Source organism: Procambarus clarkii, chromosome 78 (assembly GCF_040958095.1).
Source record: "Procambarus clarkii isolate CNS0578487 chromosome 78, FALCON_Pclarkii_2.0, whole genome shotgun sequence".
In the NCBI taxonomy this organism is placed as follows: Eukaryota; Metazoa; Arthropoda; class Malacostraca; order Decapoda; family Cambaridae; genus Procambarus; species Procambarus clarkii.
In genome coordinates, this window is record NC_091227.1 from 13,472,843 (window position 1) to 13,500,261 (window position 27,419).

Consider the following 27,419-nt stretch of genomic DNA (forward strand, 5'->3'; position numbering starts at 1 on the left):
AGCAGTCTGCTGAGTCAAAACAAACACCTGAGCAGTCTGCTGAGTCAAAACTAAACACCAGAGCAGTCTGCTGAGTCAAAACAAACACCAGAGCAGTCTGCTGAGTCAAAACAAACACCAGAGCAGTCTGCTGAGTCAAAACAAACACCAAAGCAGTCTGCTGAGTCAAAACAAACACCAAAGCAGTCTGCTGAGTCAAAACAAACACCAGAGCAGTCTGCTGAGTCAAAACAAACACCAGAGCAGTCTGCTGAGTCAAAACAAACACCAAAGCAGTCTGCTGAGTCAAAACAAACACCAAAGCAGTCTGCTGAGTCAAAACTAAACACCAGAGCAGTCTGCTGAGTCAAAACAAACACCAAAGCAGTCTGCTGAGTCAAAACAAACACCAAAGCAGTCTGCTGAGTCAAAACAAACACCAGAGCAGTCTGCTGAGTCAAAACCAAACCCCAGAGCAGTCTGCTGAGTCAAAACAAACACCAGAGCAGTCTGCTGAGCCACAAAACACCAGAGCAGTCTGCTGAGTCAAAACAAACACCAAAGCAGTCTGCTGAGTCAAAACAAACACCAGAGCAGTCTGCTGAGTCAAAACAAACACCAAAGCAGTCTGCTGAGTCAAAACAAACACTAGAGCAGTCTGCTGAGTCAAAACAAACACCAAAGCAGTCTGCTGAGCCACAAAACAAACACCAAAGCAGTCTGCTGAGTCAAAACAAACACCAAAGCAGTCTGCTGAGCCACAAAACAAACACCAAAGCAGTCTGCTGAGTCAAAAACAAACACTAGAGCAGTCTGCTGAGCCACAAAACAGCAGAGCAGTCTGCTGAGTCAAAACAAACACCAGAGCAGTCTGCTGAGTCAAAACAAACACCTGAGCAGTCTGCTGAGTCAAAACAAACACCAGAGCAGTCTGCTGAGTCAAAACAAACACCAGAGCAGTCTGCCGAGTCAAAACAAACACCAGAGCAGTCTGCTGAGTCAAAACAAACACCAGAGCAGTCTGCTGAGTCAAAACAAACACTAGAGCAGTCTGCTGAGTCAAAACAAACACCAAAGCAGTCTGCTGAGCCACAAAACAAACACCAAAGCAGTCTGCTGAGCCAAAACAAACATCAGAGCAGTCTGCTGAGTCAAAACAAACACCACAGCAGTCTGCTGAGTCAAAACAAACAGATGAACCACAGAAGGTCCCGCTTGCGCTGTTTTTTTCCATCTTCTTTTATTGTTGGGTATTTTGTGTGTGGGGTGTTTTTACCTGGCCAGAAGAGCCTCGTATATATTGGGATGAGGACAGGTCGGCGGGGCACGTTTAGGTGTTCTGCTTCCTCTATTGCCTGGGCACTAGCCTAGAGCTGCTCGCCTAGATGAGCTTATATGGTTGGGCATTAGCTCTCTAGGCCCGCCCTGGTTAATGCAATGATTTGTATTCTTGGGGATTATCAATGAATTTAATATTTTTAATTTGAATTGGGTGTCTCTCTTTGTAGACTATTATAATTGCTGGTAACTCTTGGTGTATAGACGGGTTTTCTAGCAGCCTTCCTCATCTGTGTCTCCAGCTTCCACCCGTGTCCTCTGGTCCTGCCTCATCTGTGTCTCCAGCTTCCACCCGTGTCCTCTGGTCCTGCCTCATCTGTGTCTCCAGCTTCAACCCGTGTCCTCTGGTCCTGCCTCATCTGTGTCTCCAGCTTCCACCCGTGTCCTCTGGTCCTGCCTCATCTGTGTCTCCAGCTTCCACCTGTGTCCTCTGGTTCTGCCTCATCTGTGTCTCCAGCTTCCACCCGTGTCCTCTGGTCCTGCCTCATCTGTGTCTCCAGCTTCCACCTATGTCCTCTGGTCCTGCCTCATCTGTGTCTCCAGCTTCCACCTGTGTCCTCTGGTCCTGCCTCATCTGTGTCTCCAGCTTCCACCTGTGTCCTCTGGTTCTGCCTCATCTGTGTCTCCAGCTTCCACCCGTGTCCTCTGGTCCTGCCTCATCTGTGTCTCCAGCTTCCACCTGTGTCCTCTGGTCCTGCCTCATCTGTGTCTCCAGCTTCCACCTGTGTCCTCTGGTCCTGCCTCATCTGTGTCTCCAGCTTCCACCCGTGTCCTCTGGTCCTGCCTCATCTGTGACTCCAGCTTCCGCCCGTGTCCTCTGGTCCTGCCTCATCTGTGTCTCCAGCTTCCACCCGTGTCCTCTGGTCCTGCCTCATCTGTGTCTCCAGCTTCCACCGTGTCAAGCAGGTCAACTGTTTCTCGTTTTGAACATTACCTCTTTGTCGACTCTGTCAATTCACATGCAGTATTATATACGTTATCATATCTTAAATAGTTCTTCTTCTCCCTCAAGTTGTAAGACTGCTGATCTAAGAATGTAACCTCAGCTCTGGTACCATTACTGTCGATACTATTGAACTTTTTCTAGTTTATACTTCTTGATTGGAGCTCCTGTCCGGTGCTGCATATTCAAGTGCAGGTCTCACATTGGTTGCATGTAATGTACTGATGGGGTATCTGGACGCTACTCAGAACATCTGTTAACCTCACATAAACTGCAGGTGTTACATTGCTGCAGTTATCCCAAGGTTATATGAGCACTTAAGTCTCTCATATTCTGTTACATCTGTGAGTGAAAAGTTGGTGTTTGTAACCACACACACACACACACACACACACACACACACACACACACACACACACACACACACACACACACACACACACACACACAGGTCAGGGGCCTCGTAGCCTGGTGGATAGCGCGCAGGACTCGTAATTCTGTGGCGCGGGTTCGATTCCCGCACTAGGCAGAAACAAATGGGCAAAGTTTCTTTCACCCTGAATGTCCCTGGTTACCTAGCAGTAAATAGGTACCTGGGAGTTAGTCAGCTGTCACGGGCTGCTTCCAGGTGTGTATATGTGTGTGGTGTGGAAAAAAACGTAGTTAGTAAACAGTTGATTGACAGTTGAGAGGCGGGCCGAAAGAGCAAAGCTCAACCCCCGCAAACACAACAAGGTGAATACAACTAGATGAACACACACACACACACACACACACACATACACACACACACACACACACACACACACACACACACACACCTGGACCTGGAAAAGGTTCAAAGGTTTGCCACCAGACTAGTACCCGAGCTGAGGGGTATGAGCTACGAGGAGAGACTACGGGAATTAAACCTCACTTCGCTGGAAGACAGAAGAGTTAGGGGGGACATGATCACCACATTCAAGATTCTGAAGGGGATTGATAGGGTAGATAAAGACAGTCTATTTAACACAAGGGGAACACGCACAAGGGAACACAGGTGGAAACTGAGTGCCCAAATGAGCCACAGAGATATTAGAAAGAACTTTTTTAGTGTCAGAGTGGTTGACAAATGGAATGCATTAGGGGGTGATGTGGTGGAGGCTGACTCCATACTCAGTTTCAAGTGTAGATATGACAGAGCCCGATAGGCTCAGGAATCTGTACACCTGTTGATTGACGGTTGAGAGGCGGGACCAAAGAGCCAGAGCTCAACCCCCGCAAACACAACTAGGTGAGTACAACTAGGTGAGTACACACACACACACACACACACAGGATTGAGAGGATTGAGCTACGAGGAAAGGCTAAAGGAGCTGAACCTCACATCCCTGGAAAACAAAAGAGTAAGGGGAGACATGATAACCACCTACAAAATTCTCAGGGGAATTGACAGGGTGGACAAAGACAAACTCTTCAGCACGGGTGGGACACGAACAAGGGGACACAGGTGGAAACTTAGTACCCAGATGAGCCACAGAGACGTTAGAAAGAATTTTTTCAGTGTCAGAGTAGTTAATAAATGGAATGCACTAGGAAGTGATGTGGTGGAGGCAGACTCCATACACAGTTTCAAATGTAGATATGATAGAGCCCAATAGGCTCAGGAATCTGTACACCAGTTGATTGACAGTTGAGAGGCGGGACCAAAGAGCCAAAGCTCAACCCCCGCAAGCACAATTAGGTGAGTACAATTAGGTGAGTACACACACAGACCTCAGTGAGAGCCTTTGGTCAAGCCAATGTTCAAATATTAAGACCACCTGGCACTGTCCCCATGTCCCATATGTGGTGGCACTGTGGACATGGGGACCCTGCCTGTGACCCCTCACATGGGGAGGCCCTCCCGTGACCCCCTCACATGGGGACAAGGTTGGGGAAGGTCACCCTCGTCGCCTCCCAGTATTGTCACATCAACATTTTAGTGATGACCTCTTCCTGCTGCTCTGTACTCTCCCACAGATGCTGCTGATGCTGGCCTGTACTCTCCCACAGATGCTGCTGATGCTGGCCTGTACTCTCCCACAGATGCTGCTGATGCTGGCCTGTACTCTTCCACAGATGCTGCTGATGCTGGCCTGTACTCTTCCACAGATGCTGCTGATGCTGGCCTGTACTCTCCCACAGATGCTGCTGATGCTGGCCTGTACTCTCCCACAGATGCTGCTGATGCTGGCCTGTACTCTTCCACAGATGCTGCTAATGCTGGCCTGTACTCTCCCACAGATGCTGCTGATGCTGGCCTGTACTCTCCCACAGATGCTGCTGATGCAGGCCTGTACTCTCCCACAGATGCTGCTGATGCTGGCCTGTACTCTCCCACAGATGCTGATGCTGGCCTGTACTCTCCCACAGATGCTGCTGATGCTGGCCTGTACTCTCCCACAGATGCTGCTGATGCTGGCCTGTACTCTCCCACAGATGCTGCTGATGCTGGCCTGTACTCTCCCACAGATGCTGCTGATGCTGGCCTGTACTCTCCCACAGATGCTGATGCTGGCCTGTACTCTCCCACAGATGCTGCTGATGCTGGCCTGTACTCTCCCACAGATGCTGATGCTGGCCTGTACTCTCCCACAGATGCTGCTGATGCTGGCCTGTACTCTCCCACAGATGCTGCTGATGCTGGCCTGTACTCTCCCACTGATGCTGCTGATGCTGGCCTGTACTCTCCCACAGATGCTGCTGATGCTGGCCTGTACTCTCCCACAGATGCTGCTGATGCTGGCCTGTACTCTCCCACAGATGCTGATGCTGGCCTGTACTCTCCCACAGATGCTGCTGATGCTGGCCTGTACTCTCCCACAGATGCTGCTGATGCTGGCCTGTACTCTCCCACAGATGCTGCTGATGCTGGCCTGTACTCTCCCACAGATGCTGATGCTGGCCTGTACTCTCCCACAGATGCTGCTGATGCTGGCCTGTACTCTGCCACAGATGCTGCTGATGCTGGCCTGTACTCTCCCACAGATGGATGAGGCCAGCCATGTGTGGATGACTTACAACCTCCGTCAAGACTTTCCCAAAACAACTTCTCAGATCAGACTTTCCTCCTCCCGAGTAATTTACGAGAATTTGTGAAACTTTTTATGCTTGACAGACCAGCTTCAGCTGAAGCTTGGGGCCCTGAGACAGGTCAAGCCGCCGAGTTTTGAAGGAGAAATGTACTTGCGAAACCTGTGCATCTTTCCTCAGTGATGGCGGCTTTGTTTACCGTTTATTAAACGAGTTTATAAACTCACAAGCACTCAGAGGGTGTTTCACTCCCAAATGGGGTCTCGTAAATGGGGCCTCCCAAATGGGGTCTCGCAAATGGGATCTCACAAATGGGATCTCCCTAATGGGGTCTCGCAAATGGGGTCTCGCAAATGGGGTCTCGCAAATGGGGTCTCCCAAATGGGGCCTCGCAAATGGGATCTCCCTAATGGGGTCTCGCAAATGGGGTCTCGCAAGTGGTTGGGTAAATGCTCAATGAATCTTGACTTGGAACAATTAGTTCCAGGAGCCATGGGAGCCCCTGAACCGATATCCTCGAACTGGAACTCTGAATTCGAGAGGTTCCAGTAGCCATGGCCCCCCTGGAAAGACATTCTAATAAATTACGCGTCCAAATGATAAAAACCTTAATAGGTAGTTCCAGGAGTCGTGACTATGGAGTGTGTAAATCCCAAGCGTTCCAGGTTGTTCCAGGCTGTTCCAGGCACTGCTGGGCTGTTCTGGAGGTTCAAGGAAGCTACGATACCGAACGATAATTGTAGAGGTCCAGATCGTAAATGTTCGAAATGTTTGCGGTAAGTAGTAGTTCGATATACCTTGAGTGCGAGTTCAAGAACTAGTATAAGAATTCCAGGACCCGGAGCGCCAGACAGAGCTCTAAGAGCCCGGAGAGCCAGAGAGAGCTCTATAAGTTCGGAGCGCCAGAGTGCTCTAAGAGTTCGGAGTGCCAGAGAGAGCTCTATGAGTTCGGAGCGCCAGAGAGAGCTCTAAGAGTTCGGAGCGCCAGAGAGAGCTCTAAGAGCCCGGAGCGCCAGAGAGAGCTCTAAGAGTTCGGAGCGCCAGAGAGAGAGCTCTAAGAGCCCGGAGCCCCAGTGAGAGAGCTCTAAGAGTTCGGAGCGCCAGAGAGAGCTCCAAGAGTCCCGGAGCCCCAATGAGAGAATTCCAAGAGCCAGAAGCCCCAGTGAAAGAGCTCACCGGGGGCTCTCCAAGAGCCAGAAGCCCCAGTGAAAGAGCTCACCGGGGGCTCTCCAAGAGCCCCGAAGCCTGTGAGAGAGCTCTAAGAACCCGGAGCCCGTGAGAGCTCTAAGAGCCAGAGCCCGGGCTCTATGACAGGAGCTTAACAAGACCGCAGGGGATGGCCCCGTTATCTTGAGATGATTTCGGGGCTTTAGTGTCCCCGCGGCCCGGTCCTCGACCAGGCCTCCACCCCCAGGAAGCAGCCCGTGACAGCTGACTAACACCCAGGTACCTATTTTACTGCTAGGTAACAGGGGCATAGGGTGAAAGAAACTCTGCCCATTGTTTCTCTCCGGCGCCTGGGATCGAACCCAGGACCACAGGATCACAAATCCAGCGTGCTGTCCGCTCGGCCGACCGGCTCTCCCCGTTAGGTAAAATAAAATAGAACTTTTGATCCCAAAACATTACACCAAGACAACTCCGGAAGAGATGGATAATATTTCTCAGCTTTACTTCATTGTATTCCCTGAAGAATCGTCGATCTATCCCGCACGTGCGATAGATCGACGCACGTGCGCGATAGACATATCGTCGTCGATCTATCGCACAATAGATTTACTAATGATCTTTAAATATTCCTCTCTAGTGTTCAACTTTTGCTCATGTTAAGAATGTGTTCGACACCCCACGACCGTTCCGGATTACCCCCTCCCCCCCTCGCCTAAGAATGCTACAGACCCCCTCGCCTAAGAATGCTACGGACCCGCTCCCCTAAGAATGCTACGGACCCCCTCCCCTAAGAATACTACGGACCCCCTCCCCTAAGAATACTACGGACCCCCTCCCCTAAGAATGCTACAGACCCCCTCCCCTAAGAATGCTACGGACCCCCCCCCCCCCTAAGAATACTACGGACCCCCTCCCCTAAGAATACTACGGACCCCCTCCCCTAAGAATACTACGAACCCCCTCCCCTAAGAATACTACGGACCCCCTCCCCTAAGAATACTACGGACCCCCTCCCCTAAGAATACTACGGACCCCCCTCCCCTAAGAATACTACGAACCCCCCCCCCCTAAGAATACTACGGACCCCCTCCCCTAAGAATACTACGAACCCCCCCCCTAAGAATACTACGGACCCCCTCCCCTAAGAATACTACGGACCCCCTCCCCTAAGAATACTACGAACCCCCTCCCCTAAGAATACTACGGACCCCCTCCCCTAAGAATACTACGGACCCCCCCCCTAAGAATACTACGGACCCCCTCCCCTAAGAATACTACGGACCCCCTCCCCTAAGAATACTACGGACCCCCTCCCCTAAGAATACTACGAACCCCCTCCCCTAAGAATACTACGGACCCCCTCCCCTAAGAATACTACGGACCCCCTCCCCTAAGAATACTACGGACCCCCTCCCCTAAGAATACTACGGACCCCCTCGCCTAAGAATACTACGGACCCCCTCGCCTAAGAATACTACGGACCCCCTCCCCTAAGAATACTACGGACCCCCTCGCCTAAGAATACTACGGACCCCCTCCCTTAAGAATACTACGGACCCCCTCCCCTAAGAATACTACGGACCCCCTCCCCTAAGAATACTACGGACCCCCCCCTAAGAATACTACGGACCCCCTCCCCTAAGAATACTACGGACCCCCTCCCCTAAGAATGCTACGGACCCCCCTCGCCTAAGAATACTACGGACCCCCTCCCCTAAGAATGCTACGGACCCCCTCGCCTAAGAATACTACGGACCCCCTCCCCTAAGAATACTACGGACCCCCTCCCCTAAGAATACTACGAACCCCCTCCCCTAAGAATACTACGGACCCCCTCCCCTAAGAATGCTACGGACCCCCTCCCCTAAGAATGCTACGGACCCCCTCGCCTAAGAATACTACGGACCCCCTCCCCTAAGAATGCTACGGACCCCCTCCCCTAAGAATGCTACGGACCCCCTCGCCTAAGAATACTACGGACCCCCTCCCCTAAGAATACTACGGACCCCCTCCCCTAAGAATACTACGGACCCCCTCGCCTAAGAATACTACGGACCCCCTCCCCTAAGAATACTACGGACCCCCTCCCCTAAGAATACTAAGGACCCCCTCCCCTAAGAATACTACAAACCACCTCCCCTAAGAATACTACGGACCCCCTCCCCTAAGAATACTCCAGACCCCCTCCCCGAAGAATACTCCAGACCCCCTCCCCTAAGAATACTCCAGACCCCCTCCCCTAAGAATACTCCAGACCCCCCTAAGAATACTACGGACCCCCTCCCCTAAGAATGCTACGGACCCCCCCCCCCCTCCCCCTGCCTCAAGAATGGAGTGGTCACTCCCTATAAATTTCCCAGGAAACGATGATCCCAGAAATAAGCTGGGAAATTGGAAATCTGTCTCAGAGCTGGACTGGGGCCAGAACCCCTCCCCCCCCCTCCCCCACCCCTCCAAGAAGGCTCCCCCGCCTCTCACAAGATTCCCCTCCCTCCCCCCAACCCCCTCTTCTTCCCTTCCTAGATGCGCCTGCCTAAGAAAAAACAAATGGAAACAGTTGAAAGTGAAGATGGGAAATAATAGTGAAGAAAAGCATAGTGTGTTGCTATGTAAGCATTCCTTCTCCTTCCCCTCTATTCCCCTGCTCTTTCTCCCCTATTCCTTAGCACCTCTCTCTCCCCCCCCCCACACACCTCCCTCACTTTTCCCCCTCTTTGCACGTCTTCAAACTAACACTCTCTCTGTCTCTGTCTGTCTGTCTCTGTCTGTCTGTCTCTGTCTGTCTGTCTCTGTCTGTCTGTGTCTGTCTCTGTCTGTCTGTCTGTCTCTCTCTCTCTCTCTCTCTCTCTCTCTCTCTCTCTCTCTCTCTCTCTCTCTCTCTCTCTCTCTCTCTCTCTCTCTCTCTCTCTCTCTCTCCCTCTCCCTCCCTCTCTCTCTCTCTCTCTCTCTCTCTCTCTCTCCCTCTCACTGATTTATATCTACCCTCTTTCATTCTGCCATTTATGCCTTCCTGAAGTCATCCGCTTTCCTTAATTTCTTTTACTGCAACGTATGTATGTATGTATGTATGTATGTATGTATGTATGTATGTATGTATGTATGTATATGTATGTATGTATGTATGTATGTATGTATGTATGTATGTATGTATGTGCGTTTGTCCGTCCACCTCACAGACAGCGACAGGACCCACAGACAGCCACAGAACCCACAGGACCAACAGACAGGACCCACAGACAGCCACAGGACCCACAGACAGCCACAAGACCCACAGACAGGACCCACAGACAGCCACAGAACCCACAGGACCAACAGACAGGACCCACAGACAGCCACAGGACCCACAGTCACAGAACCCACAGGACCAACAGACAGGACCCACAGTCAGCCACAGGACCCACAGACAGCCACAGAACCCACGGAACCAACAGACAGGACCCACAGACAGCCACAGGACCCACAGACAGCTACAGAACCCACAGGACCAACAGACAGGACCCACAGACAGCCACAGAACCCACAGGACCAACAGACAGGACCCACAGACAGCCACAGGACCCACAGACAGTCACAGGACCCACAGACAGTCACAGGACCCACAGACAGCCACAGGAACCACAGTCAGTCACAGGACCCACAGACAGCCACAGGACCCAGACAGCCACAGAACCCACAGGACCAACAGACAGGACCCACAGACAGCCACAGGACCCACAGACAGCCACAAGACCCACAGACAGGACCCACAGACAGCCACAGAACCCACAGGACCGACAGACAGCCACAGGACCCACAGACAGCGACAGGACCCACAGACAGCGACAGGACCCACAGACAGCCACAGGATCCAGACAGCCACAGGACCCAGAGACAGGGCCCACAGACAGCCACGAGACCCACAGATAGCGACAGGACCCACAGACAGCCACAGGACCCACATACAGCCACAGGACCCACAGACAGCCACAGGACCCACAGACAGCCACAGGATCCAGACAGTCACAGGACCCACATACAGCCACAGGACCCACAGACAGGACCACAGACAGCCACAGGACCCACATACAGCCACAGGACCCACAGACAGCCACAGGACCCACAGACAGCCACAGAACCCACAGGACCCACAGACAGCCACAGGACCCACAGACAGCCACAGGACCCACAGACAGCCACAGAACCCACAGACAGTCCACAGGACCCACATACAGCCACAGGACCCACAGACAGCCACAGGACCCACAGACAGTCACAGGACCCACAGTCACAGGACCCACAGACAGCCACAGGACCCCACAGACAGCCACAGGACCCAGACAGCCACAGGACCCACAGACAGCCACAGGACCCACAGACAGCCACAGGACCCAGACAGCCACAGGACCCACAGACAGCCACAGGACCCACAGAGGGAGACTGAGAACACAAGAAAGCAGCTGGTGAGTTTTACTCAAGTAATTAAGTGATGTTGAGAGAGGAGGGGGAGTGAGGAGGGGGTGGGGGGGGGAGGGAGAGAGGTGGGGGGGAGGGAGAGAGGTGGGGGGGAGGGAGAGAGGTGGGGGGGGGGGGAGGGAGAGTGAAGGGGGGAGGGGGAAGAGTAGAGGGGAGGGGGGTGAGTCAAGGGGAAACTCCTATTCTCCACTCCACTTTCTCTTTACTTTCACCATTACCCACTTGATAAACTCCCCCGAACACTCCCCGGGTCTTCTCCCCCCACCCCCAGGGTCCTCCACCACCCCCAGGGTCTCCCCCCACCCCCAGGGTCCTCCCCCCACCCCCAGGGTCCTCCCCCACCCCCAGGGTCCCCCCCACCCCCAGGGTCTCCCCCCACCCCCAGGGTCCTCCCCCACCCCTAGGGTCTCCTCCCCACCCCCAGGGTCCTCCCCCCACCCCCAGGGTCCTCCCCCCACCCCCAGGGTCCTCCCCCTACCCCCAGGGTCCTCCCCCCACCCCCAGGGTCCTCCCCCCCACCCCCAGGGTCTCCTCCACCCGCAGGGACCCCCCCCACCCCCAGGGTCCTCCCCCCACCCCCAGGGTCCTCCCCCACCCCCAGGGTCTCCTCCCCACCCCCAGGGTCTCCCCCCACCCCCAGGGTCCTCCCCCCACCCCCAGGGTCCTCCCCCCCACCCCCAGGGCCCTCCCCCACCCCCAGGGTCCTCCCCCCCACCCCCATGGCCCTCCCCCCACCCCCAGGGTCCTCCCCCACACCCAGGGTCTCCCCCCACCCCCAGCGTCCTCCCCCCACCACCAGAGTCCCCCCCTACCCCCAGCGTCCTCCCCCCACCCCTAGGGTCTCCTCCCCACCCCCAGGGTCTCCCCCCACCCCCAGGGTCCCCCCACCCCCAGGGTCCACCCCCACCCCCAGGGTCTCCCCCCCCCCCAGCTCCCCATCATGCTGAACGGGAAAAAGTTGAAAGTGTCGACAAATTGGACAGATCTCACCTATTTTTTTTGGCACCGGGCGGGAAGACATCTTTGAAAAGTGCTGCGAGGAAGTTTTTGTGTGTATATCCGCACCTGTCTGTCTGTCTCTTCCTGTATACCCTCTCCCCTGTCTCTCCCTCCTTCCTTCCTCTCCCTGTCTCTCCCTCCCTCCTTCCTCTCCCTGTCTCTCCCTCCCTCCTTCCTCTCCCTGTCTCTCCCTCCCTCCTTCCTCTCCCTGTCTCTCCCTCCCTGTCTCTCCCTCTCTCTCTCTCTCTCTCTCTCTCTCTCTCTCTCTCTCTCTCTCTCTCTCTCTCTCTGCCTTCCTCCCTCCGCCTCTCCAACTCCTTCTCCATCCTCTCCCTCTCCCTCACTATCTGTATCTTTTTTCTTTGACAGGAATGAAGATGAGAAAGATTGAGATTGACGAAGAAGGGGAGAGACGAAGAGGAGGATAATTGAAAGTGGAAGGAGAGGGTTGGTAGAGAAAATATTTTATCTGGAAGAGCAGTGTTGTTGGTAGGGTGGCCCTGGAGGGGGTGTGGCCCTGGGGGGGGGGGGTGGCCCTGGGGGGGGTGGCCCTGGGGGGGTGTGGCCCTGGGGGGGGTGTGGCCTTGGGGGGGGGAGGGGGTGACCCTGGGGGTGTGTGGCCCAGGGGGTGTGTGGCTCTGGGGGTGTGTGGTTCTGGGGATGTGTGGCCCTGGGTGGGGGTGTGGCCCTGGGGTGTGTGTGGCCCTGGGGGTGTGTGGCCCTGGGAGTGTGTGGCCCTGGGGGTGTGTGGCCCTGTGTGGGTGTGGCCCTGGGGGTGGGTGGCCCTGGGGGTGTGTGGCCCTGGGGTGTGTGTGGCCCTTGGGGTGTGTGGCCCTTGGGGTGTGTGGCCATGGGGGTGTGTGGCCCTGGGGTGTGTGTGGCCCTGGGGGTGTGTGGCCCTGGGGGTGTGTGGCCCTGGGGGGGGTGTGGCTCTGGGGGTGTGTGGCCCTGGGGGTGTGTGGCCCTGGGGATGTGTGGCTCTGGGGGGGTGTGACCCTGGGTGGGTGGCCCTAGACGGGTGGCCCTGGACGGGTGGTCCTGACAGGTGGCCCTGGACGGGTGTGGCTCTGGACGGGTGTGGCTCTGGACGGGTGTGACCCTGGACGGGTGGCCCTGGACAGGTGAGGCCCTGACAGCTGGCCCTGGACAGGTGGCCCGGACGGGTGGCCTTGACAGGTGGCCCTGGACGGGTTACCCTAAAAGGGAAAGATGTTAGGGGAAGGACTGTCCAGGGTGAGACCTTATCCCTAGAGACAACAGCGAATTTATAGGTAAAGGAAAATGAGTAGAACGTGAGCAGGAAAGGAGGAAGAAGGCAAGGCAGTAGATAAGGAGACAGGAAGAACGCAAGGGGGCAGTTGAATATATAAATGGAGGAAGAGAGAGAGAACAAGGAGGAAGAACAAGACAATAAAACAGAAAACAGAGAAGAAGAATAACGGGTTAAGCAACGCCCTGTTGCCCACCACTTGGTAAGGTAAGGACCTGAACCACTTGAGTAACGGACCATGCCAGTAACGTAACTAAAATGTAAGAGCTAAGAGGCTGAGTTACGTAGCCAGGCCAAGCAAAGTAACGAGTAAGGAGCTTTAATGCCCAAGCGGTTAAGCAAGACGACCACTGGAACGATCAAGGAACAGGAACATTTGCAGCAGTAGCGGGAACACGGGCTGTGGCGCCTGTGTGCTAATGTTGAACCATCTTGTTTAACGATACCAACTGGATTATGTCATCTGTTTTATGCAGAGCAGCGTTGGGGTGGGTGACAGGAGGTGGGTGAGTGGGTGAGTGGGTGAGAGTGTGTGTGGGTGAGAGTGTGTGTGAGTGTGAGAGGAGGGTTTTTAAAATCTAATAAATTTTGCATCGTCTGCAAACATCAACATACAAGACTCAACTCTTGCAGAAAGGCCATTAACGTAAATTAGAAATAGTATGGGTCCCAGCAGCGATCCTTGAGGTACTCCGCTAGAACCCTACGCCATTCCCACTCCTCACCACTCTCTGGCACTGACTTCTGCCACCAGTATGGTATCCCCTCACCCAAGTCGCTGCTCTTCCACTGACTTGGAAAAGGTCAGTGAAAGACCTGTTGCCTCTCAAGCTTGTGTAGTAATCTTCAGTAGTACTCTCTCAGGCGTGTGAGTACTCCCCAAGACTGTACTCCTTGAGTACTATGCAAGACACACACACACACTTTTATCTGTCCAGATATAATTACTTTGTCAAAGAACTTCAATAGGTTCTCCTGGCACAGTTTCCCATCCCTAAATCCATGTTGATGTTTTACATACAAAGATCTCTTAAGATGCGTGTAACTAGTCTTATTCTTCTTATTTTTTCGAGAATTATGCAGGGAATGTTTGCCAATGTCACCGGTCTGTAGTTAAGTGCCTCCACTCTATCGTCTGTGTTGTATATTGGCGCCACATTTCCCTTCTTCCAGCAGTTGGGCAATTCTCCATTTGTTATTAAATCATTACAGATCAATCATATAGGTGTGCTGTGGTCCGTGTAATTACCTAAGTGTAGTTACAGGATGAGAGCTACGCTCGTGGTGTCCCGTCTTCCCAGCACTACTTTTTGTACTACTTTTGTACTACACTACTACGTGTGTGTGTGTGTGTGTGTGTGTGTGTGTGTGTGTGTGTGTGTGTGTGTGTGTGTGTGTGTGTGTGTGTGTGTGTGTATGTGTGTGTGTGTATGTGTGTGTGTGTATGTGTGTGTGTGTGTGTATGTGTGTGTGTGTATGTGTGTGTGTGTGTGTGTGTGTGTGTGTGTGTGTGTGTGTGTGTGTGTGTGTGTGTGTGTGTGTGTGTGTGTGTGTGTGTGTATGTGTGTGTGTGTATGTGTGTGTGTGTGTGTATGTGTGTGTGTGTATGTGTGTGTGTGTGTGTATGTGTGTGTGTGTGTGTATGTGTGTGTGTGTATGTACTCACCTAGTTGTGCTTGCGGGGGTTGAGCTCTGGCTCTTTGGTCCCGCCTCTCAACTGTCAATCAACAGGTGTACAGGTTCCTGAGCCTATTGGGCTCTATCATATCTACACTTGAAACTGTGTATGGAGTCAGCCTCCACCACATCACTTCCTAATGCATTCCATTTGTCAACCACTCTGACACTAAAAAAGTTCTTTCTAATAACTCTGTGGCTCATTTGGGCACTCAGTTTCCACCTGTGTCCCCTAGTGCGTGTGCCCCTTGTGTTAAACAGCGTGTGTGCGTGTGTGCGTGCGTGCGTGCGTGCCTGCCTGCCTCAGTATCCCGAGAATGGATATTGAGGGAGAGAAGTAGTAGTGGCCAACACCATGTTTGAGATTGGCGGCCATATTGCTTACCGCTGAGAGGCGAGTCAACACGCCTGCTGCCTTCCAGTGTGTCCACGGCACTAAGGTGACACTAACGTGACACCGAGGTGACACCAAGGTGACAGCCTCCCACGCCACGTGCAGGTGACGCCTGCGTCTCCCACTCCTCCCACTGACACATCTCCCACAGTGAACACGGTGAGAGGGGACCCCTACACATTCAAATTTAGACGAAATTAACTCTCGAATCCACTATGGTTGCTAGAATGTGTTTCGGTTCCCAGAAAGAGATGAATGGTCAGTGTTGCACATGATTTAAGTAATCTCAGAGTATAGAAACAGGTTTCACTACAATTTAAGTATTAGACTTAGTAAGGCCGTACTGTGTGCCTATTCACTTGCAACGGACGGTACACCTAAGGACTCGCTGTTTGTAGGGCTGGCAATCGATCCCGGATGGTCTGATGTCCTCATATCCCAGCTCCTTGTCTTTATATCCCAGCTCCTTGTCCTCATATCCCAGCTCCTTGTCCTCATATCCCAGCTCCTTGTCTTCATATCCCAGCTCCTTGTCTTCATATCCCAGCTCCTTGTCCTCATACCCCAGCACCTTGTCCTCATATCCCAGCTCCTTGTCCTCATATCCCAGCTCCTTGTCCTCATACCCCAGCTCCTTGTCCTCATACCCCAGCTCCTTGTCCTCATACCCCAGCTCCTTGTCCTCATACCCCAGCTCCTTGTCCTCATACCCCAGCTCCTTGTCCTCATACCCCAGCTCCTTGTCCTCATACCCCAGCTCCTTGTCCTCATACCCCAGCTCCTTGTTCTCATATCCCAGCTCCTTGTCCTCATACCCCAGCTCCTTGTCCTCATACCCCAGCTCCTTGTCCTCATACCCCAGCTCCTTGTCCTCATACTCCAGCTCCTTATCCTCATACCCCAGCTCCTTGTCCTCATACCCCAGCTCCTTGTTCTCATATCCCAGCTCCTTATCCTCATACCCCTTACAAGTTTTACGAAGCCATAAAGGCTTAGCGCTGCTCCCAATTATTACTCTACTTGGCGCGTTATTGGAACTCTAATGTTAAAGAATTTAGTAATCTTTGTGAGGGCGACGGAAGATGTTTATACACTGTGACGTTAATCTGAAAATAGAGTAGTGGCTATTCTGGCTGGTGTTGTGCCAATCACATTCAATAAAGCAAAATAAAGTAAATAAGATAAGGCTGCGGGTAAAACAGAATAAACACTAAAAAACACTTAATATAACAAAAATGACTTTAATAACAAACAAAGCAAAGCCCCTTAATCCACTTGGCGATAATACAATATAAAATATATAAGAAATATAAACACAGGTGAGTTATTACGTTAAACAAAAGAAAGGTGCAAATTACTACTTTATACAAGAGGTGCTCGAGTCTACCGACACCCAAGAGGAGCGAGAGTAGATGTTGCAGCTGAGAGCACGAGAGAGTACCCTGAGCACTGGCTTTGTTGTTGTTGTTAAAGATTTGCTTCCTGGAACAAAGTTCCAAGTAGCACGGGCTATGGTGAGCCCGTAGAGCACTTTCCGCCGGTGAGCTCCTTATATATGCGGGCCAGGCCATGATAGATGGCGCTCATGTTGTGATTAACCATCAGCTGGCAATTAAAGAAGTAGTGAGTGGCGCTGCGTCTCTGCCTAGACAACAGGTGGCCAGATTCACGAAAGCACTTACGCAAGCACTTACGAACGTGTCCATCTTTCCTCAATCTTTGACGGCTTTGGTTACATTTATTAAACAGTTTACAAGCATGAAAACTTGCCATTCAACTGTTGGTATTGTTATAAACAGCCTCCTGGTGCTTCGGAGCTCATTAACTGTTTAATAACTGTAAACAAAGCCGCCAAAGATTGAGAAAATTGAGAAAAGATGTACAGGTTTGTAAGTGCTTGCGTAACTGCTTCGTGAATCTGGCCCCCAGGTGTACAGGTGTCTTGGGTGCTAGCGGGTGTCGGGTGTCTTGTCTAGACACTGAGAACATATTGTTGTTGATGTTGATTCCTTATGTTGGAGCATGCAGATACCAAGGGTAAGCTTGGGGTACTCACCGATACCAAGGGCAAGCTTGGGGTACTCACCGATGCCAAGGGCAAGCTTGGGGTACTCGCTGGAAGCGATCTGGGTTGTAAGGGGTTGCTAATCACCGACCGACTCACCTGTAAGTGGAAATGATATTATGAAAATTTGTATTGTGTGGCATCTGTCAGTCACCATCATGACCTCCCCCCCCCCCCCACACACACACACACGCACACACGCACACACACACACACACAAGGGACACGAACAAGGGGACACAGGTGGAAACTTAGTACCCAGATGAGCCACAGAGACGTTAGAAAGAATTTTTTCAGTGTTAGAGTAGTTAATAAATGGAATGCACTAGGAAGTGATGTGGTGGAGGCTGACTCCATACACAGTTTCAAATGTAGGTATGATAGAGCCCAGTAGGCTCAGGAATCTGTACACCAGTTGATTGACAGTTGAGAGGCGGGACCAAAGAGCCAAAGCTCAACCCCCGCAAGCACAATTAGGTGAGTACAATTAGGTGAGTACACACACACACACACACACAAACATTGGAATGCATTAGGCAGTGATGTGGTGGAGACAGACTCCATACACAGTTCCAAATGTAGATATAATAGAGCCTAACAGGCTCAGGAATCTGTATATCGGTAGATTAGCATTTGAGAATCGGGACCAAAGAGCCTAAGCTCAACTAGGTGAGTACACATAGAAGCTAACACAATAGATTATTAAACAGACAAACACAAAAAAAAATAGAACGATAAAACAAGCACAAAATCCTGAAACATAGATTTTTAGAAAATAATTTTCAGTTCAAAAAGTTATTGAAGGATGGAACTACCTCCAAGAAGTAGATTTATGTAACATAACTCTCGTTAAGTTTAAGGCAGCACTTGAGACAAAGCTTAAAGAAGGCTGGAGACCAAGAACCGAGCTCTCTTCCTGCAACAACAATTATATACCTGCAGTCAACTTGTCACACACACATTCAAACGACAGCAACCACCAGCCTGAACACTAACAACAGAACACAGATAAGCAACAAAGTATGATGTCAAGTAACATCAAATTTGGAATCAGCAGAAGCTCCAGTGTAAGTAGCATCAGCATCATCAGCTGACAGCATCAGCAGCATCAGCATCAGCAGCATCAGCATCAGCAGAAGACGCGGAAGCTGACAACGGCTGGTTGAAGATTCTCCTTTATATCCTGAGACATAAGCAGTCTAAAGCTTCACGCGTATTTTATGTGAGCACAGGGGGAAATTTGTGAGCACGGAGGGGATTTTGTGAGCACAGGGGGGGGGATTTTGTGAGCACAGGGGGGGATTTTGTGAGCACAGGGGGGGATTTTGTGAGCACAGGGGGGGATTTTGTGAGCACAGGGGGGGATTTTGTGAGCACAGGGAGGGATTTTGTGAGCACAGGGGGGAATTTTGTGAGCACAGGGGGGGATTTTGTGAGCACAGGGGGGATTTTGTGAGCACAGGGGGGATTTTGTGAGCACAGGGGGGATTTTGTGAGCACAGGGGGGGATTTTGTGAGCACAGGGGGGGATTTTGTGAGCACAGGGGGGATTTTGTGAGCACAGGGGGGATTTTGTGAGCACAGGGGGGGATTTTGTGAGCACAGGGGGGGATTTTGTGAGCACAGGGGGGGGATTTTCTGAGCACAGGGATTTATGAATAAGCTGGCTTGTGAGCACAGATTCAGTTGGTAAAAGCAAGAGGACCTCTTAAGCACGAGAAGTTTGTATATATAGAATTTGTAAGCAAAGACATAGGTTTTGAACATGCAGAGAGTTTGTGAGAACTAATTCTGTTTTTAGGTGATTAGTTTTAAGAGCCCAGCCAGGGTGTGTGAGCTCAGCCAGGGTGTGTGTGAGCCCAGTCAGGGTGTGTGTGAGCCTAGCCAGGGTGTGTGTGAGCCCAGTTAGGGTGTATGTGAGCCCAAACATTTAATGCGTGCATGCAGTCGACGTTTGGGTAAACAGGAACTTTGTGACTGGCGAAGTTTATAAACACACATTTTTCCTGTGAATAGCCTCCAGCTGTCTTTCCTGATCGTGGCCACCTGTGCAGGTGTCTACACCTGTGGATACAACACCACCTGTGAACACAACACCTACATCTGTGTACACAACACCTGCAAACACATCAACATCTGTAGACTAATCACCATTATTGGGAAAGAAATTAAATATATTTTTGAACACAGTTCTATGTTTGTAAATAGAGGAACCTCTATTTATGGAGGCGGAGGTGGTAAAGATGGAAAGAGCATTTGCAACAGAGGCAAGATGCTCGAACCGGAATAGCTTGCACGGTCTTTATCTTGCAAGATTATGAAGATGGCAGTTCAAATGGCTGTCTTAGATATAGTGTAAGGACTCGCGGTGCACCGGTTGTGGCCGGGTGGTGGTAGTGGATATGGTGGTAGTGGTGGTTGTGATGGTGGCGTAGTGGTTGTGATGGTGGTGTTAGTGTGGGGTGATGTTGTCTTAGAAGTTATGTGGTTTGTACGACTGTGTGTACGTACGTCTAGTAAGGGTCGTGCTATAACGAAGCGTCATATACAACCGGGGTTGTAGCCCAAATGGTTGAGATCAACACATGGAGGGACTTCAAGAGAGGGCTAAGGAGAGTGCCAGGAGCCTGGACGTCTCCCCCATCAGCCGTAGACGTGTGTAGTGCCACTCATCTTCTTCTGGCACCTCGGCTGACAGCTCCTAAAGTCAGGAGTCAGTCCTGGGCCCCCGTCCTTCCTCTTCTTGTGCTCCCTTAGATTCACTTCCAACCTGTGTCAAGATGCAGGCCTTGTGATCTTGCTGGAAGAAGCAGGTTACAGTTTTATCCGGTTACAGTGCCTTCGGGGATTGAGGGCACAGTCGAGGCCTGCGGTCATCACGTGGTTGTGGTTGTCGCTTGTTCATAACCTGACAACTGCCCGGGAATCGCCAGTTGCCGGATTGTGAGAATGCCACGAGGAGGGTGTGATCAGAGGGTGGCTGGACCAGATCTATCGATGGTGTAACTCGAACTCTTCTTGTAAGTATCTGTCAGTAATGACGGATTAATTTAGAGGATATCTTGAGGGACGGATGACGACCCCGCTGACGGATGACGACCCCTACAAGACCGAAGATTTTAACCCACACAGCTACACAACACCACCTGACATAACACCTGGAACAGGTCTATATGACTCAGATTGGCACAAGTTCATTGGGCCCCCACTTGTTTCTGGTCCACTGGGTTACGACATAAACTGGTTTAGACTTAACTGTAAGTTGCTTAGCCACAAGAGATAACCCAATTGTCTCACTTGAGAAGAAACTAGTAGCAGTAGTATGAAGGTTAAACGTAGTTATGGCTTCCTTAACAGTCTAACAAGCTTGGGAGACGAGCGTCTTGCAGACGGCAGCAAGGAAACAGGTTTAGTACGTCCGAGGTGCAATAAAAACTTCCTTTGAGAGTCTGTAATCATGTGCAAGTTGCAGGTTGAGCACCGAGTGAGTATATGTGCACTAAGAATATGTGGACTGAGCATATGTGTGGCACCGTTTACATGTGAGCTGGACACACACACACACACACACATACATACACACACACACACACACACACACACACACACACACATACACACACACACACACACACACACACACACACACACACACACACACACACACACAAACAAATGGAATGCATTAGGAAGTGATGTGGTGGAGGCTGACTCCATACACAGTTTCAAGTGTAGATATGATAGAGCCCAATAGGCTCAGGAATCTGTACACCAGTTGATTGACAGTTGAGAGGCGGGACCAAAGAGCCAGACCTCAACCCCCGCATGCACAAATACGTGAGTACACACACACACACACACACGCACGCACGCACGCACACACACACACACACACACACACACACACACACACACACACACACACACACCCAGCCATACATAGCAAAACACAGACACATTCTGGTGATATTTACCAAAGCAGTGACTTAATCAGTCACTGCTTTGCACAAACGCAAAATAACTAATTCACCAAGGCGTCACCAGTTACTACAACTATTACATAATTGGAAAAAAAAATCTCAATTCAAAATTTTTGACGTATTAATACACTCAAATATATACATTATCCCGCCTGGCAACGCCGGTCCTGCGTCACACTAGTATTAATTGAAGTCAATAACAGTTAAGTGTGACCGAGGAAGGGTCTCACCTGCTGGTGCTTGGGACCGAGTAGGGTCTCACCTGCTGGTGCTTGGGACCGAGTAGTCTCTCACCTGCTGGTGCTTGGGACCGAGTAGGGTCTCACCTGCTGGTGCTTGGGACCGAGTAGGGTCTCACCTGCTGGTGCTTGGGACCGAGTAGTCTCTCACCTGCTGGTGCTTGGGACCGAGTAGGGTCTCACCTGCTGGTGTTTGGGACCGAGTAGGGTCTCAACTGCTGGTGCTTGGGACCGAGTAGGGTCTCACCTGCTGGTGCTTGGGACCGAGTAGGGTCTCACCTGCTGGTGCTTGGGACCGAGTAGAGTCTCACCTGCTGGTGCTTGGGACCGAGTAGGGTCTCACCTCCTGGTGCTTGGGACCGAGTAGTCTCTCACCTGCTGGTGCTTGGGACCGAGTAGGGTCTCACCTGCTGGTGCTTGGGACCGAGTAGGGTCTCACCTCCTGGTGCTTGGGACCGAGTAGGGTCTCACCTGCTGGTGCTTGGGACCGAGTAGGGTCTCACCTGCTGGTGCTTGGGATCGAGTAGGGTCTCTCCTGCTGGTGCTTGGTACCAAGGAAGGGTCTTCAACGTCTTCAGTGTTGCTAGATAATTGTGTATTATCTCAATAAATAGGGGGATTGCTTGGCGTCTGCCTCCATCAGGGACTCAGGGACAAAGTGGACAAGATCTGTCGGGATCTGCCCTTAAGCCGCCATTCTCCGCCTCACCAAGTCTAAGACAAAGAGAACGGGAGTCGGGGTTATCGCTTGGTGCGTATTCATCTGTTTGTACCTGCAAGATCGAGCTCTTGGGACACACCCTCTCTCACCTCTCCCTCTCTCCTACCCACACTCCTTCCTACTTTCCTTCTCCTTATCACCCCAATCTTCTCCCCTCCCCCCGCTAGGGTGGGGGGTGGGGGGGCTATGTATTCTCTTTACAGTCATTTCACTTCAATTTGAGCTTCGATGTGTCCGTTTGCGGGCTGGCGACAACGGCTTCGGTGTGTGCTCACTCTACCTCAGGGTGGTGCTACTACCTTACCTTGAGGTTACCTTGAGGTGCTTCCGGGGCTTAGCGTCCCCGCGGCCCGGTCGTCGACCAGGCCTCCTGGTTGCTGGACTGATAGGAAACTCACGCTAGTAATTTCCCACCTCTGAAGAAACAAAATTACAACCTTATCATTCTCCAATATATATAATTATACTTTACGTTACTGCCTGTGGGAAGTCTTAGCTATCACTATCACCCGGACAAGCTCCAGACCTGTGTTTACCACCCATATAGAGCCACCCATATAGAGCCTGCTCAGGACAGGCACCAAGGCTCTATTATGAGTCCTTAGAGCCAACGAGATATATACATACGAGACAGCGCCAAACGGAAACATTTTGGCAACAATAACAGCCGATATTGCCATGCAAGACGTGAGCAATGTCTCCAGGTTATCTTCTTGAGGTTATCTTGAGATGATTTCGGGGCTTTTTTTTTAGTGTCCCCGCGGCCCGGTCCTCGACCAGGCCTCCACCCCCAGGAAGCAGCCCGTGACAGCTGACTAACACCCAGGTACCTATTTTACTGCTAGGTAACAGGGGCATAGGGTGAAAGAAACTCTGCCCATTGTTTCTCGCCGGCGCCTGGGATCGAACCCAGGACCACAGGATCACAAGTCCAGCGTGCTGTCCGCTCGGCCGACCGGCTCCCTAGCCTTGCTCAGGTTCTTTTTACCAAGGAAGTTCATCCATGGATAGCGCCTCAATGACAGGTAATCTACCTACCTACCTGTTGCACGTTCCGGAAATTAATGTCCCAAAGGTCCGGTCTCTGGCCAGGCTTCCTGCATGGTGGGCTGGTAATCCAGGCTGTTAGACGCGGCTGCTCGCAGCCCTCTCGCATGAATCACAGCCCTCTTGATCAGGAATCCTGTGGAAGTGTTCATCACGTTCTTCTGAACACCGTGAGAGGTCCGTATGCTCCTTGTGTGTAGTGGGAGAGAGTAGTAGTCTAGGACCCTTGATCTTAGAGCTCTCTCAGAGCGTATCATTGTATCTCTCAGAGCGTATCATTGTATCTCTCAGAACGTATCATTGTATCTCTCAGAGCGTATCATTGTATCTCTCAGAGCGTATCATTGTATCTCTCAGAGCGTATCATTGTATCTCTCAGAACGTATCACTGTATCTCTCAGAGCGTATCATTGTATCTCTCAGAGCGTATGTCATTGTATCTCTCAGAGCGTATATCATTGTATCTCTCAGAACGTAAATCATTGTAACTCTGCAATCTGTAGCGTACATCATTACAAGGGCTTCACGGAGAGAGTTTACGAAATGTATCCGCAGTATACATAACTATACAGTATACATCACTTCACAGTATACATAACTACACAGTATACATCACTACACAGTATACATAACTACACAGTATACATCACTACACCAGTACACAAAACCAACGATACTCAACCAATCCCCAATTTGCTTATCACTGAATTCCAATCACAGGTCCTCTAATTGACCCGTGACCTCACAAGCCTCCTCCCATTGGGTACACCAGGTCACGTGACCTCTGTAGCATCGTTAACTTTAAACGAGGTTATAAACCAGGTGCCATCTCGTTAAACCGAATACATCAAACTCTTACGGAAAATCAGCAACGATATCGGTACATCAAAATATATCCTATATTGAGGTTATCTTGAGATGATTTCGGGGCTTTAGTGTCCCCGCGGCCCGGTTCTCGACCAGGCCTCCACCCCCAGGAAGCAGCCCGTGACAGCTGACTAACACCCAGGTACCTATTTTACTGCTAGGTAACAGGGGCATGGGGTGAAAGAAACTCTGCCCATTGTTTCTCGCCGGCGCCTGGGATCGGATCCAGGACCACAGGATCACAAGTCCAGCGTGCTGTCCGCTCGGCCGACCGGCTCCCTAATGTTATTTCTCATTTTGGGCAGTCCTTCACGCGGCACGTGGATGAATACGGCTCTGTGAACTGTAAGAAATATGGCTGTATGAGGACACAGGAGGATACATAGTGTGTATGTTCACCCCCGAGTATCTTATGTGTTCACACATGACTGCTGCTGGTGGTGATAGAGCTGGGGAGACATGCTGGTGCTGGTGGTGATAGAGCCTGTCACGTGTGTGGTGACTAGAGCTCTATGCTGCCTCAGGTGTGGGTGTAGAGGAGACGAGTGGATTGTGCTTCTGGAGGCATACTGACGATCCTCCAACACTTTCACAAACAAAATAACGAACTAGGCATGGAAACTCTCTCTTTCCCCTCCTTCTCCACCACCACACAAACAACATATCTCTAACCCCAACACCCCCCCACCCCACCCCACGCACGCACCCCAACACCACCCCTCCCCCACACACACACACACCCCAATACCACCCTTCCCCCCCCACACACACACCCCAACACCACACACACACACCCCAACACCACCCTTCCCCCCCCCCACACACACACACCCCAACACCCCCCACCCCACACACACACACACCCCAATACCACCCTTCCGCCCCCACACACACACACCCCAACACCACCCTTCCCCCCCCACACACACACACCCCAACACCACCCCTCCCCCACACACACACACACCCCAACACCACCCTTCCCCCCCCCCACACACACACACCCCAACACCACCCTTCCCCCCCCCACACACACACACCCCAACACCACCCCTCCCCCCCACACACACACACCCCAACACCACCCCTCCCACAATAACACCTTCAGAACTAGCTGGAAGTCTCAACACGCGCCACACAACACAACTCATGAACCTACCAAACTCTATAGAATAAAACACCAAAAAATAAGGCTACGAAGAGCTTCGCAGAATGGCAAAAATCTCCTCGAATGCTCCCCCACGGCGGCGGCGGGCGCTCCACGAAGCCAAGTATTAAAAAAACCTCCAATTTGGAATCTATTCAGCGTGTCGGCGAGGAGGAGATGTAGACCCAAATACTCGTACAAATTTAATTACCGAGGAAAGAGTGTGTTCCCGGCAGCGAGGGTTGTGCTGCCTGCCCAAGTTTGGCCGGGCTGGGCGCTGGAAGGACGTGACGTCATTCACCGCCGCTGTCACAATCATCACTGCCGGGGCAGTCACCAACATCACCGTATTGTACTCCAATATTAACCATTGCTGCTGCTGTTGGTCCTGTAGACTGTACCCCACTATCTGTTGGTCCTGTAGACTGTACCCACTATCTGTTGGTCCTGTAGAGTGTACCCCCACTATCTGTTGGTCCTGTAGACTGTACCCCCACTATCTGTTGGTCCTGTAGACTGTACCCCCACTACCTGTTGGTCCTGTAGAGTTTACCCCACTACCTGTTGGTCATGTAGTGTGTAACCCCACTATCTGTTGGTCCTGTAGACTGTACCCGACTACCTGTTGGTCCTGTAGAGTGTACCCCCACTACCTGTTGGTCCTGTAGACTGTACCCACTTCCTGTTGGTCCTGTAGACTGTACCCACTATCTGTTGGTCCTGTAGAGTGTACCCCACTACCTGTTGGTCCTGTAGACTGTACCCCCACTACCTGTTGGTCCTGTAGACTGTACCCCACTACCTATTGGTCCTGTAGAGTGTACCCCACTACCTGTTGATCCTGTAGAGTGTACCCCACTATCTGTTGGTCCTGTAGAGTGTACCCCACTACCTGTTGGTCCTGTAGAGTGTACCCACTACCTGTTGGTCCTGTAGAGTGTACCCCACTACCTGTTGGTCCTGTAGAGTGTACCCCACTACCTGTTGATCCTGTAGAGTGTACCCCACTATCTGTTGGTCCTGTAGAGTGTACCCCACTACCTGTTGGTCCTGTAGAGTGTACCCACTACCTGTTGGTCCTGTAGAGTGTACCCCACTACCTGTTGGTCCTGTAGAGTGTACCCCACTACCTGTTGATCCTGTAGAGTGTACCCCACTATCTGTTGGTCCTGTAGAGTGTACCCGACTACCTGTTGGTCCTGTAGAGTGTACCCCACTACCTGTTGGTCCTGTAGAGTGTACCCCACTACCTGTTGGTCCTGTAGAGTGTACCCCACTACCTGTTGGTCCTGTAGAGTGTACCCCACTACCTGTTGGTCCTGTAGAGTGTACCCCACTACCTGTTGGTCCTGTAGAGTGTACCCCACTATCTGTTGGTCCTGTAGAGTGTACCCCACTACCTGTTGGTCCTGTAGAGTGTACCCCACTATCTGTTGGTCCTGTAGAGTGTACCCCACTACCTGTTGGTCCTGTAGAGTGTACCCCCACTACCTGTTGGTCCTGTAGAGTGTACCCCACTACCTGTTGGGCCTGTAGAGTGTACCCCACTACCTGTTGGTCCTGTAGAGTGTACCCCACTATCTGTTGGTCCTGTAGAGTGTACCCCACTACCTGTTGGTCCTGTAGAGTGTACCCCCACTACCTGTTGGTCCTGTAGAGTGTACCCCACTATCTGTTGGTCCTGTAGAGTGTACCCCACTACCTGTTGGTCCTGTAGAGTGTACCCCACTACCTGTTGGTCCTGTAGAGTGTACCCCACTACCTGTTGGTCCTGTAGAGTGTACCCCACTACCTGTTGGTCCTGTAGAGTGTACCCACTACCTGTTGGTCCTGTAGAGTGTACCCCACTACCTGTTGGTCCTGTAGAGTGTACCCCACTACCTGTTGGTCCTGTAGAGTGTACCCCACTACCTGTTGGTCCTGTAGAGTGTACCCCACTACCTGTTGGTCCTGTAGAGTGTACCCCACTACCTGTTGGTCCTGTAGAGTGTACCCCACTACCTGTTGGTCCTGTAGAGTGTACCCCACTACCTGTTGGTCCTGTAGAGTGTACCCCACTACCTGTTGGTCCTGTAGA

At 51.8% G+C, this 27,419-nt stretch overlaps 2 protein-coding genes across 2 annotated transcripts in view; one reads left to right on the forward strand and one right to left on the reverse strand.

Annotated features, from left to right (window-relative positions):
• Positions 1-27,419, reverse strand: part of LOC123746147 (protein draper) — a 691,165-nt gene that overhangs the window by 465,208 nt on the left and 198,538 nt on the right. The gene's annotated exons all lie outside the window — the stretch shown is intronic.
• LOC138357488 (DNA-directed RNA polymerase II subunit RPB1-like) lies at positions 1,365-5,277 on the forward strand. The gene is made up of 2 exons (XM_069314345.1): positions 1,365-1,377; positions 4,262-5,277. The coding sequence occupies exons 1-2, from the start codon at positions 1,365-1,367 to the stop codon at positions 5,275-5,277; spliced, it is 1,029 nt and encodes a 342-aa protein (XP_069170446.1).